The 20,746-nt window shown below is 35.3% G+C and overlaps 1 protein-coding gene across 1 annotated transcript in view; it reads left to right on the forward strand.

Annotated features, from left to right (window-relative positions):
* ATRNL1 (attractin like 1) overlaps positions 1-20,746 on the forward strand; it is a gene marked incomplete at both ends in the record, with an annotated part of 644,309 nt that overhangs the window by 145,173 nt on the left and 478,390 nt on the right. Inside the window, one exon of the mRNA XM_080694289.1 lies at positions 17,960-18,097. Coding sequence (XP_080550415.1) covers positions 17,960-18,097 — 138 coding nt within the window. The remainder of the gene's footprint in view (positions 1-17,959; positions 18,098-20,746) is intronic.

Below are 20,746 nucleotides of genomic sequence, written 5' to 3' on the forward strand. Positions count from 1 at the left end.
GAGTTGTTTGTTTATGGTATGCCTGGTCCTGGTTTATGGTCCTGGGAGCCTGTGTCTACCAGCTGACAAATTTGCCTGTGGCTTGACTTTGTATTGCCCCTGACTGTGGATTATTTTACATTTTTAAGGGTTGAGAGAAGGAAGAAGGAGGTGTAAGGAAAGAAGGGGAACGTGATCAAGCAAGGAAACAGAAAGGGAGGAGAGGGAGGGAAGGAGGGAGGAAGGATAATGTAGGGGAAGAAGTTTTGACTCCATATTCCAGTGTACAAAATATTTACTATCTGGTCCTTCATAGAAAATGTTTTCCAACACGAGAACATACTTAGGCTCTGGAGAAGACAGGTTCAAGAATGTTCATAGCAGTACTGTTTTAGTAGCTCCAACCTGGAAGTCATCCAAATGTTTACTAACATAAATAAATTGTGGTTTCACACAATGTATACAACATCAAGGATGGTTGTAATAACTTACAGTTGAGATAAAGTGGACAGAAACAAAGCAGGGCATACTCTGTTACTGAGTATACCAGGCATATTTGATGGTATGAAATGGCAGGACAGGGATTACTTTTGGAAGACGGGAGCTACTGACTGGAAGGGGTACAGAAGAATTCTTTAATTTCTGAAAAGACTTTTGTGGATTATACTTTTAAATAGGAATTTGTTTCTATTTCTGACCCTCTTTATTTTTTTATTATTGCATCTTCACTTTCTGAGTTTTTTCCTGCCTTTCATTAATGCCTCATTATATTTTCAGGGATAGTCTGTTCCTCCTCGAACATGTTTTAATTTAGTTCTCATATCTAAGATACTTTTTCCATTTCTCATTAGATTTTAGTCAACTCTATTTGCATTTATTCTTCTTTTATGCCCTTAATATTTTGATTTCTGACTTATGGTGTTTTTATTTTTAACACTCCAAATGCTGGCTCCATCACATTTACTTCTGTTTGGAGATCTGTTTTGTGGCTGAATTTTCTAGAGGAATATCCGTTAGTTAAGGCGTGTTGAGTGTTCCTGACTTTTAAAAAGAATAACTCTGTATGGATTCATTAATTTTTAGAAATGTTGTGGCATTGTTGTACTTTGTAAGATTCCTGATTTTATTGTATCACCCTCTACCAAAATAACAAAATTTTGATGATCGAGTTAAGGAAAATGTGTCCTCTGAATGGGAGGGGTTTTCTTGTTTTGTTTTTTGTCTTACAAGAATTTAATTTTTGCACTTCACTTCTTTTTTAACTGCCCAGTTGTCAGAGACACCTCCCTGTTGTATCCTTGCTTTTTTTTGTCTTCCAAAACTACACCTGAGACTTGTTATTTCAAATTGTGCCTACTTATAAGTCTCTTTCTTATACATGTAAATCTCTTTCTCATAGCTTGTGCTCTGACTTACAAGGGCGCTATTTTAATATTTATTTTTCTATTTATGATAGACTTACACATCAGCTTTAGACTTGAAGGGAGTCCCCCTTTTTTCTCTCCGCTGTGTTTTATCTTGCTGAGGGCTTGCTTACCACAAATTCTTGCAATGAGTAGGAGCCAAAGCAATTTCTTTCTTTTTTTTTTTAAATTCGTCTTTTCTTTTTGAAGCTATAATTATTTTGAAGTCTGGTCATTTTCTGTGGTCAGGTTATAATAAGCATGTACTTTTGGGGTGATTTCTTTTTTAAAATTCTTGTTCTCTTTCTTCCTTTTAAAAAAATTCTGAATTTGTTACGTCTTAATAAAATTTCCATTTGAAATTTTAGACTTTTATCAATATAGATTGAGAAAAAGGCACAAAATACAACCATCTCAATGAATTATTAAAAATATGTTTCCAACATTTAAATCAAGCTATTTTGATTATTTTTCTTTTGTTTTCTTTTGGAGGACATATTGGGAGGCAGCCCAGGTAGCCAATATTGTTTTCAGTTATCAAACTGCTTTGTCATATTTCTTTATGCTACTAAAAATGCAATTTTAGACTGGCATCATGGCATACACTTAGAATTCTAGTAATATGGAAGCTGAGATAGGAGGATTGTAGGTTTCAGTCCAGCCTCAGCAACTTAGGGAGATCCTTTTGAAAATAAAAAATAAAAAAGGGTTTGGGGTTTATCAGAGGTTGATTGCCCCTGGGTTCAATCTCTCATATAAAGAAAGGAATTTTTGAATTACTTGTTATTTTATATGAATGCAATGTATTTCATGTAATTGCTTATGTACACTGGAGTTTGGTGATCAACTTATTTTTTTCATTCTGGTAGCTTATAGGGCATTTAGGATTTTCTTCAAGTTACTTATCACTAAATTGTTTTGTATAAATCATTTATTTTTTCTTATTGCACTGGCTAAAAAGAACCACATAACACAGAATACAATTGGTGAGACAGGATGGTAGTTACAGTTGGAAAGCAGCTAGGCTTTACCTTTGTGTATGATACTGTTATTTTGTCATCAAATGTCTTTACCAGCTTGAGGAAGTCTTGTCTTCCTAGTCAGTCAAGATCTTATTCTACAAATTCATGAACAGATGTGTAATTTTTCCAAAAGCTTTTCTACGTCTGTCAAGATGATTATATAATTATTGTTTGTTTTAGTTTCTTAAGTATGGTTAACTATATAGGTTGATTTTCAAAAGCCAAGTCAAGCCGACATTCCTTGTGTTGAACCCCACGTGCTCTTGATGTATTATCATCGTGCTACATCGCTGGTTCAGTTTGCTCAACTTTTCTCAAGTATTTTTGAATTTAAGATGGTGAGAATATTGGTCTGTAGTTTTCTTTATGTCTTTTCTTGATGTCTAGTTTGGTATCAGTGTAATGATAGTCTCAAGAGTTGAAAAACATTTTCATCCTCTTTTCTGTATGAGTTTGTGAAGAATTATTTATTCCTCAGTTACAAAGGAGATAACTGAGTCTGTACTTTTTTTTTAGAAGAGAAATTCCAACTACAAGTTAACTTTTAAAAATAGATATGGAGCCGGGCGTGGTGGCGCACGCTTGTAATCCCCACGCTTGGGAGGCAGAGACAGGAGGATCGCGCAGGTTCAAAGCCAGCCGCGCGTGCTGGCTTAGGAGACCCTGTTTCCAAATAAAAATGTAAAAATAGGTCTGGGAGTGTAGCCCGGAGGTAGAAGGGCTTCCAGGAACCCCAGTACCACCAAAAAAAGAAAAAAAAAATAGATATGGAGCCATTGAGAGTAACTCTTCTTTTCTTAAGCTAATATGATTGTGCCTTTCAAGGAAATTTGTCAATTTAATATAAGATGCTGTGGACAGATAGGTTGGTATGATCTTTAATGTTATCTGATCATTAATTCTAAATATCTGTATTTAGTATTTTTTCTTTTGATTCGTCTCACTAGAGCTTTTTCAGTTTTTATTCATTCTACAGACATGTTTTTGCTTTCATTGCCTTCATTATGCGTTAATTTTTCCTGTATTTTATTTTTTTCTTTTTCTGCTTACTTAGCATTTATTTAACTTTCTCTTTTTTTCTAGTTATATTAGGTGGAAACATAGATTATTGCTTAGGTAATCTTTTCTTACATAAGAATTTAGTCTTTAAGAATAAGAATAAGAATTTAGTCTTTAAGAATAAGAATTTAGTGATTGAAGTCTTCTCAGAACTGATTTTAATTAGTGTTTTAATTGTCTATCTATATTCTTGAGTTATGTATGTCATATTTAAAGTATGTTTTTTTATAAACAATATGTGCTTAGTTATGTCTTTTTATCTTGATTTGAGAATTATTTATGTGAATATTCGAAGTCTAATTATCAACATAGCTTGGCTTAAATTGACCATCTGCTTACTTATATTCTGCTTAGTCTATTTTTTTTCTATCTGGTTGTTTTTCTGCTTTTATTTAGATTAATGGAGCATATTCTATGGTTCTATTATATTTTATTTATTGGTTTATTAATTTTATCTTCTTTTTGTCTTTGCTCTAGGGTTTATTCATTTTTAACTTGCTACCATCTACATTCAAATGGTATTACACTTCACGCATAGTATATTACTTAATAAATATCAGTTTGTTATATATCTTCTCAATATGTTATAAACCCCATAATATAATTCCATTAGTTGTATTTAAAATGGTAGGTAATCTTTTAAATATATTTTAAAAATAAAAAAGAACTTTATATTATGCAAAAATGTAATAACAGTGACTAGAGTGACTCACTGTCGTGGTGTGCCCAGGATTGAGTGTTTTTCTTTGATGTAGGACTTCTGTTACTAAACCCAGAACAATCCAGGGCAAAATTGGATTGTTGGTTGCTATAAAACTGATTCAACTTAACCATCCTCATCTGAAACAACTAATAAATGGGGCGAGATAGGGGAAGAATAATTATTAAGACTTTGCATATCAGGGAATAAAAGCCAAGGATTCCTTGGAGAGAGGAAGCCTGAGAGGAGCCCTACAACTGTCCCAAGCTGGTGCCTGAAGGAAGTTTGCAGGAGGCAGCACCGGGAGGAGGTGGAGTCTGAGGCAAGAAGGTGGAGTTTGGGGTCTGGGGAGACAAAGGAGATTCCATTGCTTGGGAAGAAAAGCAAAGCAAAGACACCTGCTCAGAGAGAACGCTGAAGAACTGAAGGGTTTCCCTTGAAAACCTTCATGATTGTAGAACAATACATGATTGTAGATTGGAGAGAAAGTAAAATACTGAAAGACATTAAAGGAGTAATCACTGGATGCCACCCAGGGCTGGCGTTGCCTGGGAGTTGCAGTCTCCAGACAGCTAGAGTGGAAAACTTCATATTCATTAGGTATGAGGGAGAATATCCAGAAGTGTTCTTGTTTTGCTTGCGTGAAACTACATGCAACACCAGTTTTAGTTATCAAAAACATGGTCAGAGGAATCACTGTGTTCATGTAACCAAATCCCAGAACAAAGCTAAATAATATTTGCAAGAATACTGAAATATATAGCACCAGAAAATATTGAAAGCCAGAAAACTGGAATACCTCTTAAATAAAAAAAAGAAAAATATTAGTGTAGGATTATTAATAAAAGTGAAATAAAAAACTAATAATTCATGGATAAGGCATGTTGAAGAAAGTCCTTCGAGCAGAAGGAAAACTTCAAGTTATAAATGTGGTTACCAGGAAACAATGAAGAGCAAAGGAAGTGGGGGGTGAAATGAGTGGAGACTTTTTTCCTTAAGATTTGCATATCTAAAACAAAGAGAGGGGCAATCTACTGTTTAAAGAAAGAGTAACAACAGAGGTTTGCAAGGTTCAAGCCATATTTAGAAGTAAACTTTATGCTAATAATAGCTCAAAACCAAGAGAAAATAAGTGGAAATATTCTGTTTTAAGAGTGTGTGTGTGTGTGTGTGTGTGTATGTGTGCGCGCTACCAAGGATTGAACCCCGGGTATTCTCTTTTTTTTTTTTTTTTTTTGGTGGTACTGGGATTCCTGGAAGCCCTTCTACCTCCGGGCTACACTCCCAGACCTATTTTTACATTTTTATTTGGAAACAGGGTCTCCTAAACCAGCGCGCGCGGCTGACTTCGAACCTGTGCGATCCTACTGTCTCTGCCTCCTAAGCGCAGGGATTACAAGTGTGCGCCACCACGCTCGGCGAACCCGGGGTATTCTACCTTTGGGCTACATCCCCAGTCCTCTTTGAAACAGGGTCTCATTAAGTTGTGGAGGCCTCACTAAGTAGCGGAGTCTGACCCTGAACCTGTGATCCTCTTGTTTCAGCCTCCCAAGTACTGGGATTACAAAAGCACTCCACCAAGCTTGGCTATTGCTGGAAAGTATGTAAAGCAGTATGAAATCACCTGAAAGTAGGTTATGATCATTTGTACATAAGTATTCTAAACTCTGAAATAATAATAAAATAACAGAATTATAGCTAATTACCCAAGAAAGAGGATAGGATGAAATAGAAATTAGCAATTAATTCAAAAGAATGTAGCACAGTAGGAAAAGAAGAATACAAGAACAGATGGGACAGTTAACTAATAATAAGATGGTAGACTTAAGCAGAGTCATATCAATAACTATGCTATATTTAATTACCTCAACAATAAGATTGAAATAAAAGACCCAACAATAGGTTATTTATGAAAAGCTCATCTAAAATATAAAGTCACAAATATATTAAAAGAGTAGAAACAGCTATACTGTACTAACACAATCAGGAGAAACCTGAATTGACTCTGTTCTTCTCAGATAAGTGAACTTTAGAGCCAAAGATATTACCTGAAATAAAAAGGGTCATTTCATAAAGGTAATTGGGTCCATTCATCAGTGTTATGCTAAGAGGACATATTAGTCCTGTAGTTTTTCCAGCTAAAATCAGAGCTTCAAAGTAGGTGAAGCTTGCAATGTGTCTATTCTGTCTTTAAGCCCACTACTCTTATCTACAGTTAATTTCCATCCCATTTTCTTTGTTAAAACTTTGTTGAGATGCAGTTTACCTACCACATCTGTTATGTGTTAAAATATAGAACAATGACTGCCTACAGCTGGAAAAGATGCATGGAATGAGTGTCTGTAACTGTCTGTGTACATGTACATATATGTGTATATATACTGTTTATTTGGAGGAACCTTTACTTATACCCTTCATTCTATGTCTTTCTTTCCTATTCTCTTTCCTCCCTCCTCCTTCTCTTCCCTTTCCTCCTCCTCCTCTTTCCTTTTCTTCTCTTTCTCCCTCTCTAGAGTAATTTTAAAGAATTGGGGGGCTGGCATGTCCAGTGTCTTTGGGGCAGGTCAGCAAACTGGATATTGAAGCAGGATTTCTTTTTCTCCAAGAGATCTTTCCAGTCTTAAGGCCCTCACCTAATTGAATGACACCTACATACAGTATTGAGAGTGATTTCTTTTTCTTAAAACTAGTGGGTTTTAATCACATCCAGGAAATATCTTCATAACAACATTTGATTATTGTGTGATTAAACTAGGTTCTGTCTTTGTTCACACATACAACTAGCCATCATAGCAAACAATTAGCCCACTTAAAGGGATAAAACAGTGTTGTTTTTTTTTTGTTTAGCATATTCACAGAGTTGTCCAACTACCACCACATGAATTTGAAAATATTTTTATCTTCCCAGAAGAAACCCCATAGGCATCATCAGTCTCTCCCTATTAGTATCCCACTTGCCACTCCTTAGGTAGTGACTATTCTGTCTTATCTCCCTGTGGATTTACTTATTCTCCATTTCATACAAATGGGATCATACAGTACTGAACTTTTTGACTGGCTTCTTTTACATCGCAAGTTTCCAAGTTTATTCATGTAGCATGTAGCAGTGTTTCATTTCTTTCATTGCCAAGTAATATTTATTATATGAACGTTCCTTGGTCAACATTTGAGCATTTCCAACTTTTGTCTATTTAAAGAATTCACCTAGCTGGGTGTGGTGGCGCACACTTGTAATCCCAGCATTCGGGAGGCTGAGGCAGGAGGATAGCAGTTCGCAGACAGCCTCAGCTACTTAGGCCGTTTGCAACTCAGTTCGACCCTGTTTCAGAATAAAAGAATAAAAAATAGGGCTGGGCATGTCGCTCAGAGGTAGAATGCCCCTGGGTCCCATCTCCAGTACCGCAAAAAAAAAAAAAAAAAAAAAAAAAAAAAAAAATTACCTATGATCATTTGTGTGGAAGTTTAGGTGTGAATATGTTTTCATTTCTTCAGGCATTTCTGGGTCATATGTTAACTGTACATTTAACTTTTTGAGAAATGCTGCCAGTGGTTTTTTTGTTGTTGTTTGTTTGTTTTTGTGGTACTGGGGTTCCTGGAAACCCTTCTTCCTCCAGGCTACACACCCAGACCTATTTTTTATACTTTCTTTTATTTTGGAAACAGGGTCTCTTAAGCCAGTGCGGCTGGCTCTGAACCTGCGCGATCCTCCTGTCTCCGCCTCCCAAGCACGGGGATTACAAGCGTGCGCCACCACGCCCGGCCGCCAGTGTGTTTTTTAAAGCTTCCATACTGTTTTACATTCTAATTAGCAATGTATGAGAATTCCATTCTCTGTCTTCACTAATATTAGTTGTTGCCTAGCATTGAGATTAAAATCATCTGATTGGTGTGAAGTGGTTTTGATTTATATTTCCTCGATGGCTAATGATGCTCACCATCGTTTCCTGTACTTTTTGGCCATCTGGGGAGAAATGTCTCTTTAGACTCTTAACCATTGTTTAATTGGAGTATTTCTCTTTTAATTACTCAATTTCAAGAGTTTTTATATCGTCTTCCTACAAGTGCCTTATGAAACATACAATAGGCAAATGTTTTCCCTCATTCTATATGTTCTTTTCTCACTTTCTTGCCAGTGTCCTTTGAAGCACCAAGGTTTTACATTTTGATAAGGTCCTTATCTTTTTCCTATCTCTTATACATTTGTTGTCTGTTAATGAATACATCGCCTAATCTAAGATCCAAGTATTTATCATAAATACGTTAGTAGATTTACCCTTTGTATTTAGGACTTTGGTGTGTTTTGAGTTGATTTCTGTTTATGATCTAAGGTAGGGATCTAACTCAGTTCTTACATGTGGACATCCAACCAGATATCCAGCACCATTTACTGAAGAGCGTTCTTTCCCTGTTCAACTTATTCTTTATTTTGTCTTTTTTCTTTTCAACTTTAGAAATTGTGTTCCGATCCTTGTTGTACTTTTAATTTCTCTCCCTCTTAGGCTCGTGGTTTATGTTGTGCTCCTGAGCATGGGGCGTGCACTATGAATAGCTGTTAAATGTCCTTCCCTGCAAGTTTCATCTTGCATGCCATTTCTCTGTTTCCCTTGGCATATTTTCTTAACTGGTGATGGGTCAGGTTTTTCTCATGTTTATTTTGGTGGTCTCCTGGATATTGTGCATTTTTATAGTTTAACATTTGACTTTTTTTTTTCTATTATTCTGGAGTTCTGGACTTTATTTTGGCATGTGGTTAAGGAACTTAGGATCTGCACGAACATTTAAAATGTACTTTTAAGGTTTGTTAGGGTGTGCACATAGCAGCCTGCAGTTCAATTGTAATTTATTTCTATTACTAAGGCAGTACCTCTCTGTATTTATAAAATGTCTTCTGTATTATGCTGCCCATCACTCTGGTGAGTGGGAATACAAATTATTTCCCATTTCAGTATAGTTCGGGCATTGTTTAACTTACTGGTTTTCTGATGGCTCTTTCTCCACCCTGTGATGTTTTATACCAGTGTGTTCAAATTGTTATTCAGCTGAAGATTCAAGATTGCTATGTCCAGAGCTCTCTTCTCTAGTATTTTGCCCTGCAGACTCTAGTCACCGCAGCCCCTCAGAGCTTTGATCTTGCTTGGGTTTCCTTACTGTGTCTGCATCCTCAACTCTGCCTTCAGACAGCAAGCCAGGGCGGTCATAGGACTCAGCTCCTCTGCATTCCTTTTCTCAGGGATTTCATCCCTGAGCTGCCTGTTATGTTTGAAAGTCGTTGTTGTTTTATATATTTTGTTTAGTTTTATTGTTGCTTTTGATTAAAGGTCAATCCCAAGAGTGGCTAATCCTTCACTGGCAGAAATGGAAGTTTTTTATTTGCGTGTTTTACTTATTTATAGGGAATTTCTTGTAAATAGTATATAGGTCCTGCTTGTTGTGTTTTAAAATCTTATCTGCCAATCTTTGGTTTTTATCACAGCATTTAGTTAATTTTCAATTATTATAAACTGCTGTTATTGAGCTCAAACCTCTATCATAGTATTTATTTTTTAAAAATTTCTGAAATTCTTTCAGTGTTTCTTTTTTTACCTTTTTGAGTTAAATGAATATTTTAAAATCCATTTTTATCACCTTTATTGGATTTTTAGCTATCCTCTTTTGTGTTTTTTTTAGTGACTGCTGTAGTGATTGTAATAGTCATCTTAATCTTATCACAGTCTGCCTTGAATCAATATTATACTACTTCCTATATAAGGTAAGAATATTACAGCAACATAATTTCATCCATTTCCTTACTGTCTTCTGTCATTACTGCCATTTATATTACTTCTACATATGTGATAAGCTCTACAATAAATTATAATTTTTGCTTTAAATTAAGAAGTTTTTTGGAAAGAAGTCATGATAAGTGAAAAAAAAATACCCGCATATTGGCCATTTCCTATGATCTTTTTTTCTCCTACCTATATGAATTCCCTTCTGCTACAATTTTTCTTGAGCCCGATGTTTGGTTTTATTTTATTTGTGCATTGCAGTCAGACCACATAGTGTGGTTCAGTGTGTTAAAAACATACATGTACACAGCTCTTTGTGTACTTCCGATTACATTCTGCCCCAGCCCCTTTGTCTCCATTGAATGAGTGAGATTGGTAATGATACTTTCAAATATTGCCATAGTATTATTTCCACTGTTTTTCAATTCTCAAATCTTAGCTTTGATACATTTTTGGGGTGTGTGTGTGTGTGTGTGTGTGTGTGTGTGTGTCTTCATAGTTGAAGGATATTTTCCCTGAAAAATCAGGCTCTATGTTGACAGATACAGTCTTTCAGTAATTTGAAGGTGTGATTTTCTTTTCTTCTGTCTTCTGTTATTTCTCTTGAGAGTTTCTCTATAGGTTTTATTGTTTCTTCTTTGAAAGCAATTTTTTTTTGACTTTTAAAGATCGACTTTTTCCTAGTTTGTAGAATTTCAGTAATTTAAATATCATATACTTTTAGCTTTTATTGATTATGTATTTTTGGTTTGTTGACTCTAGTTTGATGTTTTTTCCTCATTTTTGTGAAATTAGCCATTATCTCTTCAAATATTGCATCTGCTTCAAGTGTCACTCTGTCCTGTATTTCTAGTTTACTTCACTTATGTTTTCATTATTTTCCTATTTTTTGTCTGCTCTGTCTTATGTCTTTTTTACTACTTCTTTATGTGCTTCTAATTTTCTCTTAAACTTATGTTTCAGTTATTTATTACTATTTACCATTGCATCTGATACTACTATATTAAAGCCATTTAATTCTTAGTCTTCTGTATCATCAATTTATGTTGGATTCAGCTAGACAGTTCTGCCGGTGTCTCCTGTCTCTTGTGGAAGTTATTCAACAAATTGGCAGGTTCTGAATGCTCTCAGAAAGCTAAATTCCTATGGCTGGTGGTTTGAGCTGGTTGGTTGGTCCAGGTCTTCAGCTAGAATGCCTCTTACCTGTTGTACTTGGCCTATGTTAGTTTTAAAATAGAATTCTGAGAAGAGGGCAAGGCTCCGAATTTTTTTTTTTTTATCATCACTTCTGCTGCATATGATTGGTCTGACAAAGTCACAGTCCAAGTTAGTTTCAAAGGGTGGAAAATATATCCCACTTTTTAAATGAGTTAAAGGATAAAGTAACATGTCATAAATGGTGCACATACAGAGATGGGAAGAATCTGTATCTCATATAATTCATTCTTTTACTTATTTATGGACATACAACACATGCCATAAAATTAAGCCTTTTAACATAATAGAATTAAGCCTTTTAACATAATAGAATCCAGGGGTTTTTAGTATACCAGGTCTACAACCATCATCATCTTATAGAACATTGAGTTATCCCTAAGCTGAAATTCATACCTTTTTAGCATCTTTCACTGTTATTCTCTCCTCTGGCACTTGACAGCTATTAATTTACTTTCTATGGATTCCCATGTTTTAGACATTTTGTGGAACCAGGGTCATACGGTGTGTCCCCTTCTGTGTCTGCATTTTTTCACTTAACATAATGTTTTCAAGGTTCACCCTTGAGGTGTCTATCAGTTCCTTTTATGTCAGAATAGTATTCACTTGCATGAATAAACCCTGTTTGTTTAATCCTTTTACCAGTTAATGGACTTGAGGTTATTTCCATTCTCTTACTATTGTGAACAGTGCTACTCTCAGTGTTAATTATTTTTGTATGTGTGCTGACATATGTTTCCCTTTCTCTTTTGATATATACCTACAAGCGGATTTTTTGAGTCATATGATAACTCTGTTTAACATTTTAAGAACTACCAGTATGTTTGCAAGAGCTGCGGTACTATTGTACGTTATTATCAGCAGTGTATGAAAATTTAAACTACTCTCTATCCTTGCCAACACCGGTCATTGTCTGTCGTTTGATTAATCCTATTCAAGTGGGTCTGAAGTGGTATTTCACTGTGCTTTGATTTGCGGTTTCCATGTGACTAATGATGCTCTTGTCATGCACTTCTTGGCCATCATACATATCTTCTTTGGAAAATGTCTATTCGAGTCTCGTGGATCCAGATGACCACCTGGTAGCACATTCTTAGCCCAGTGCAGGTTCCTTCATGCTCCTCTTTGGTCGTATTATTTGCAAATGTATTTTTTTCATGTGTGTTATAGGCCAGGCAATACCAGAAATAGGTATCTTATTGCATCTTATCTCTTCATAACTACTAGAGCTATTTGCTGTTTTCTTCTGAAGGGTATAGAATGTTACTATCACATATCACTTGGCTTATCCCAAAGAACTTTTTTAGAATTTTAATTTTTTTTTTGGTGGTACTGGGGTTCCTGGAAGCCCTTCTACCTCTGGGCTACACTTCCAGACCTATTTTTGTACTTTTTAATTTGGAAACAGGGTCTCTGAAGCCAGAGTGGCTGGCTTTGAACCTGCATGATCCTCCTATCTCTGCCTCCCAAGCGCGGGGATGACAAGCGTACGCCACCATGCCTGAGTAGAATTTTAATTTTAATATTTCTTGAAAGGTAGACTTGATGGCTATGAGATAGCAATGAAGTCTCTTGTTGCTGTCAAGATTTTATCCTTGTTTGGGGCTTTTATTGTTTTTTTTAAAATAATGTTTCTTCAGCTGGGCGTGGTGGCGCACGCTTGTCATCCCCGCGCTTGGGAGGCTGAGACAGGAGGATCGCACAGGTTTGAGCCCAGCCTCAGCTACTTAGTGAGGCTCTCAGCAACTTAGTGAGACCCTGTTTCCAAATAAAAATATAAAATGGGTCTGGGAGTGTAGCCCAGAGGTAGAAAGCCTCTGGGTTCCACCTCCAGTACCACAAAAAAAAAAAAAAATGTTTCTACTTGCAAATCTCTTTGTATTTATTTTATTTGAAATTTGTTAGGCCTTTTGGATGTGTAGATTAATATTTTATTAAATTTTGGGAGATTTTAGAAATTGTTTCTTAAAATAAGTTTTAGCCTTTTTCTTTCTTTTCTTATACTTTCTATTGTATATCTGCTGGTGCACTTAATATTGTTCTGTGTTTTTCTGGAGCTCTATTTATTTGTCTCTTCTATTTTTACTCTCTACTTCAGATTATATAATCTTTATTGATCTATCTTTAAGTTTGCTAATTCTTTGTTCTGTTAATTAAAATCTACTGTTGAATCTAGAGTGTTTTTTTAGTTACTGTACTTTTTGACATTATTTTCTTTTGTTCTTTTTAATAATTTATGTCTTTGTTGATAGTCTTTATTTGGTGTCATTGTTTTTTTTTTTTATATACTAGGGATTGAACTCAGAGCATTCTACCTTCAAGCTATACCCCCAGCCTTATTTTGTTTTTATTTGCAACTGAGTCTTACTCGGTTGCTAAGAGTCTCACTACTTGCTGAGATTGTATTTGAACCTGCAATCCTTCTGTCTCAGCTTTCCAAGCACAGGGATTACCCGCATATTCCACTGTGCCCAGCTGATCCTTTCTTTAAGCATGTTTAAAATATTTTTTATCTTTATTTTCAGTATTTTATTATCTTTGATTTGTTCTTTTACTTTGGTGATTAGACAGTCATTTCTCATTTTTATTGTTTATTTCATTTTTCTTCTGATTCCTCTTTATGGTGTGTTATAATTTTTCATTATGAGATTCAATTTAGTGAGCTCTGTTGCTCCAATATCAGAGATTGCCAAACCAGGGTCTGGAGGCTAATTCTTGTCTTCTGCCTAATTTTGTAAAGAGAGTTTTACTAAATTACAGCTTGGCTCAATTGTTTGTGTATTTCGTATGGTTGCTTTTGCAGTACAATAGCAGAAATGAGTATTTATGACAGAGGTTATTTGGCTTCCAAAGCCTAAAATATTTACTATGTAATCTTTTGCAGAAAAAAAAAGTTTCTAGTTCCTGTCCTGTACTGTTTATGTGACCTGAGTGTAGAAGTATCTTAAGAGGCCATTTATATCTGCTTCTGGAGGCCTAGGAGACATTTCTTCTTGCAGAGATGATTTCATATTAATGCTTCATTTTGGAGCTTTTCTACAATATGGACAATATGAGTTTCATTCCAACATCTAATGTGTGGCATGGGCCTTAAGTTATTACAAATGAATTTTCTCTTTTATACACATACCCTAGTGGACTTTGGGTTGTTTTCTACACTTTGGGGCTTATGGTATGTCTTAGCACTTTTTTTCACAGATAGAGGTTATGGTTACTGGCTTTACTTGAACACGGTTCTGTTACACTCCATTCCTCAAGAATGCCAGCAGTTATTTTCCCTGGCCTTGCTGGATTTGGAAACCCAAGCCTCCTAGTTCTTCCTTATTTATCCCACATGTAGTAAAAGTATCTACTAACTCAAACTTTACCATTCTTATTTTGAATCCCAGATTTATTTTTAGCACCTGATAATTCCCTTTTCTTTTAAGGTAGCCTGTGTATTGAAAAACATTTTGGATATATCTTTGCCTAGAATTTCTATGTATATATGTTTGCAGTTTATTGAGAAATTTATTTTTAAACATTGCACATCTGTTTTAGAGGGCAGACATTTTTCAAAACTATGTACTTTATTTGCATACCAATTGCTGATTGTCATTGTGTTTTATTTCAATTTTTTTCTCTTTGTTTATCATAAATGAGGAGCCATCTGGACCAATTTTAAAATTTAAACAAAATAGAATTGATGGCTTCTGTTTGTCTTATTCATCTCCCACAGGTTGGTATTTGAACTTTTAAAAGAATAATGTGTTCTGGAAGATCTATTAGATGTGAGCTTGCATTACATTTTGAGCCAATGTTCTGATGGTAGTGGGTAATAAAGCTAAGCACAGGCTTACTAGAACATCCTTCTCTTGTCTTCAGAATTCCTCTTATTCAGGAAATGTTTCTGTCAGAATTCTTGCAACTATAATCTAAAAGACTGGCCATGTAACTTAGAGGTTTAAACTACCTAGTTTTAAGAGGGAGAATAAGGTAGTATGATCTAGTTTTGTTTCTGTTATCTGTCACTCTAATTTTCTAGTATTGGTAGCAAATTTACTTATATCATGGGTAATCTATGAGAAAGATGTGGGATGTGAGAGATAAATTCAGCCCTTTTATTTAGAGATAAAGCATTTTTTTCCTGATAATTTTTTCATGTGGCCAGAAATTTAGTTAAGTACTTAGAGCAACCCATTTCTTATTTTGGATCTTAAGGTAATGCTTTAAATGTGGTGAACACTCACAACATTTTAGTTCTACATAAGTGAATTAATTAGTAGTACCACTTAATAAATTTTACATAAAATAGTGACCTAAAAATTCAGTGTTTTAAATAACATCATTTTTCTTATGAAAGTAACATGAATTTCTTATTGAAAGTTGATGACACAGAAAAATCTTACTACATTAAGATAACCACCTTTTCAAAAGTATATTTATGCATTTAAAAACAAAATTGTGATTATTTTAAATATGTTTTCACGTTCTTGTTTTACTTAATTTATCGGAAATATTTACCCTTGTTATTGTTTTTTTCTCATTTGTAATGTAATGCAATTTTAAACCTACATTTTTCATCAGTGTTATAAAGAGAGTGATGAAGATTTTAACATATTTCTAGTCTTTCAAAATTCTATGAAATATATATTATCAGTTTTTGCATGTATATTTCTTTACAATGTGATGTTAGTTCATTTTGTTGACCTTAATATACCATTTTTGGAAATCACTTACTTTAAAATGCATTACTAAAAGTATATAAAAATAATAAAACACAAAAATATATAAAAATACTGCATACATGGCAGTTATACATGATACTTAATTTCTGGGTTTTTTTTTTTTGTGTGTGTGTGTGTGTGTGTGGTACTGAGAGTGGAATCCAGGGTCTTTTATACCTCCAGGCTATACTCCCAGACCAATTTTATACTTTATTTGGAAACAGGGTCTCACTAAGTTGCTGAGAGGCTCACTCAGTAGTTGAGGCTGGCTTCGAACCTGTGTGATCCTCCTGTCTCAGCCTCCCAAGTACTGGGATTACAATGTGTGCCGCCACACCCGGCCTGATTTCTGGTTTTCTAATCCTGACCTCCTGATTATGTATTTGTTTCTGCCTGATTGTGTATTTGTTGCTTAAGCCTTAGAAATGATATTAGAAATAGTAACTCCCACATAGCATTGTTTGCAGGATTAAATTGTATTACTTATTTATATCCCTTGCTACTCTATATATCTGGCCATGTGTTTATAATCTTTAAAAACAAATGCAAAGTCAGGCACAGTGGTGCATGCCTGCAATCCCAGTACTTAGAGGAGGATCACATGTTTGTAGCCAGCCTCCGCAACTTAGTGAGACTCTGATTCCAAATAAAAAATAGTATAGAGCTGGGAGTGAAGTTCAGAGGTAGAAGGCCCCTGTGTTCAATCACACACACACACACACACACACACACACACACACACACACACTGAAAAACAAAACAAAGAACAAAAGAAAACAAAAGTAATACAGAAAGAAAGAAAGAAAGAAGGGAAGAAAGAAAGAAAGAAAGAAAGGCATTGATTTTCCTGCATAGTGAGCTTAATTGACTGCCAGCAGCCATCTTAGTTGGAATGAAGAGGAACGTCTATAAGGGTGACGGTGACCATGAAGTCAGACAGGAGTTACCAACCCAGGTGGGCATCACATCCCAAACAGACACAGAGAGTGTATGTTTTCATATATGAACTTTTGATCTCATTGGAAATTTTTGGATTGTGCCCTGATATTCAGATAAAAAAGTATTGTCTCATTTATGATGAGAGGAAAAGAGGGCCTTTTAAAGATTTGATCCTGTTTGTTTCACATTTGAATAGAATTTCAGTTACACCTTAAACCTTGAAACCTTTTCTGCCTAAAGAAAATATATGCTTATGCAAATCATTTTAAAGTGATACTTTTGTTCTTTTAATACTAATTTATTTTCTTAGAGTAAGGATTTGTTACCACATAATTTTCTACATTAATTTTTTGTTTTTAATTGTTAATATAATTTAGATGCATTAGGCATTCCTTATGAAAGCTATATTATTCAGTTTTGTGTTTATGTAATTTAATAGCATTCATATGAATCTTTAGAATATGTTAAAATATTCCATCCTTAGCTGTAGTTTTTATGTTTCATATTATCTCTAACCTTTGCATTTTATGAAAGACAGGGGTAAAATTTCAGCTCACATTTTATTGTATATACTGTGTTAGAACTTTATTTTTCTTTTCTTTTCTTTTTTCGTTTCTTTTCTTTTTTTTTTTTTTTGCAGATTTGATGGAACCCAGGGGCATTCAGACTCAAAGCTACAACCCCTGCCCTATTTTTTATTCTTTATTTTGAAACAGGGTCTCATTAAGTTGCAGAGGGTCTCACTTAGTAGCTGAGGCTGTCTGCAAACACTGATCCTCTAGTCTCAGCCTCCAAAAGGCTGGGATTACAAGTGTGCACCACCACACCTGGCTGGTGTTAGAACGTTGAACCATATTTGTTATGCACTAAAAAAGATTTAGTCCCAGCACTTGGGAGGCTGAGACAAAAGGGTTATAGGTTTGTGGTCAGCCTCAGTTACTTAGACCCAAGAATAAAAAATAGGGCTGGGGATATAACTCAGAGGTAGAATGCCTGTGGGTTTAATCGCTAGTACAGGAAAAAAAAAAAAAAAAAAAAAAAAAAAACTTAGAAAATGCCCTTTGGACTTTGCCAAGATCCAAATTTTTAATATAAATTCTATCTTGATAGCATTTATACCTGATATCATTATGTGAATATTTGTAATCATTTTTGCTGTTTTCTTCAGCTTGCCAATGCAATGGACACAGCACTTGCATCAATAATAATGTGTGCGAACACTGTAAAAATCTCACCACTGGAAAACAGTGTCAAGATTGTATGCCGGGTTATTATGGAGATCCAACCAACGGGGGACAGTGTACAGGTACATGCTTTTCCTTTACTTCAATGTGCTTTTTTTTTTTTGGTGGTACTGTGGGTGAAACCCAGAGGCTTTCTACCTCCAGGCTATACTCCCAGACCCATTTTATATTTTTTATTTGGAAACAGGGTCTCACTAAGTTGCTGAGAGCCTCACTAAGTAGCTGAGGCTGGCTTCGAACCTGTGCGATCCTCCTGTCTCAGCCTCCCAAACGCAGGGATTACAAGTGTGCACCACCACGCCCGGCAATGGGCTTTTATTAGTAAAAAGAAAATTGAGAAAGAGGTGCTTCTTATGCAGTATATGTATCACTAAAAAAAATTCCATTTGAGTCAATGTTTTTGGAAAGTAATATATGTTAGGAACTATGGGAGGTATAAAATCTTGTAGCTTCCCTTAAAAATATTACTTTTTCACTTCAAAATGAGTTCATGTTTTTTTTATTAGATATTTATCAAATGCAGATGCATATAATTATCTAAAATCTTAATATTCAAAAATAATTACTGTTATTATTTTTAATAGTAGGCTATTATCTTGACTTTTAAAATGAGAAATGATTAAAGTTATAGGTGTATGCCTCATGGCAGGTAAGATTTATTTTTGGACAAGGTGGTAGTATGGTATAACATTCATAAAAATGGGATTGAAATGATCTTGGGATAAAATTTGAAATCTGTTTCTGAGTCTACATATGATCATAAATAATTAACCTCTCAGTTTCCTCATATATAAAAGGGATATGATAATTAACCTCTCAGTTTCCTCATATATAAAAGGGATATGATAATACCTCATTGGATTCTTGTAAATATCAAAGGAGATAATTGTGTGTGTGTGTGTGTGTGTGTGTGTGTGTGTGTTACTGGAGATTGAATCTAGGGACCTTCTACTTCAGAGCTACACCCCCAGCCATATTTTAATTTAAATTTTGAAACAGTATTGCTAGGTTGCTGAGAATCTCATCAAGTTGCTGAGGCTGTTGTTGAAGCTGGGATCCTTTTGTCTCAGCTACCCATATACTGGAATCAAAGTGTGCATCACCATGCCCAGCTAGAATGTCCTTTTTTTTTTTTTTTTTTTTTTTTTTTGGTGGTACTGGGGTTCCTGGAAACCCTTCTACCTCCGGGCTACACTCCCAGACCTATTTTATATATATTTTTAAATTTGGAAATAGTGTCTCTTAAGCCTTGCTGGCTTCGAACCTGCACGATCTGCCTGTCTCTGCCTCCCAAGCATGGGGATTACAAGCGTGCTCCTCCATGCCTGGCTAATGTTCTCCCTTTTTAAGGCTGAATAATACTATGTTGTGTGTGTCTCCCCCATTTTTGTCTTTTTTTTTGAAGATTTAAAGAAGTTTATTAAAAAGTTAGAAATACAGAAGATAGTTACAGCCCCATGCCATTAATGGCATGGGGGTGGTGGTTCGAGTGAATGCTCCACCAAAGATACGACACATGGACCAGACCTTTTATACCCATGACCTCCATCTTGTGTATGTAATTCTGATGTAGTAAACGTCCCTGTAAGGTTCCTCCCCCCCCCAAGGTATCTTCTTTCATGAAGGTCAACCCCTCCTCCCATCCTAGCTAGATTATTCAATTATTATGTAAACCTGTCTTTAGAATGAGAAGGAGGAAGTCCTAGTTCCCCTCTCCTATAGACTTGCTAATGACCTTTAGCTAGGTTGATTTACATTGCAATATTTGCCTGCTTTTTTGGGGGGGCAGAAACCAAGTCCTTTCACCAATTTTTGAAATATATTAATCAGAGCTGTCTCAAATCTTCCTAGGCCATTCCCAATACTGGTATATTCCCCCCTCTGTCTAGTAACTTCCTGACACCTGTCAGGCCAAAGGTAGATACAGAAAATACATTTTAACTTTTATAATTTTACAAACATTTAACCTGAGCTAATTTTTCATCAGTTCTCTCCCATTATCATTACATACATGCATCCATAGCAAAGGAATAAGGGCGATGACTCATCAAGCTTCTTCAGGCTGAATAGGGGTGACGTAAGGGGGCCCCCAGCTTAGGGTACAAGTGTATGTAATTGGCATGGGGGAATCAGATGGGTCCGTGTGGTGCGTCTCTATGACCATCCAAAGGGCTTTGATAGATGTCTTTGTCAGGTTCTGTCTGTACTGCCATCTGATGTCTGAAAGCTACCAGCCTACGAGAAGACACTCAAAATACAGGTTAACCATGAAAACCTAAACATAGCACTTAAATGGGAAGTTAAAACCTGTTTTGCTCAATTAAGCTGAAACACACAAAGGTGGGATATATTTAGTTTATTTTGCACCATGTGAATCCAGAAATTAATACTGGAGACCTGAATTAATAAGGAGACCTGAAGAGGCTTTGGGGTAATTTGAATAAAGATTTTAGAAGATTCCTTATATGGTATATCATTAGGGTACTGTTTTTGAAGTTTAATACACATATCGATGCCAGTATCAAATAGAGTGGCTTGGGGCTGAATAATAGAAAAATTGGTATTAAAAGGCTTTGACTAATTTGTTAATTTTTTAAATCTTGACTGTTGAGCTATATGAGAAAATATTGTTTTTGTATTTTTTTTTACCCATATTATCGGTCTTATGGGAGAACTATGATTTGCCCAGCATTGTAATATTAAGGAATTTT

The sequence above is a fragment of the Muscardinus avellanarius genome (assembly GCF_963383645.1).
Source record: "Muscardinus avellanarius genome assembly, chromosome: 4".
Taxonomy (NCBI): domain Eukaryota; kingdom Metazoa; phylum Chordata; class Mammalia; order Rodentia; family Gliridae; genus Muscardinus; species Muscardinus avellanarius.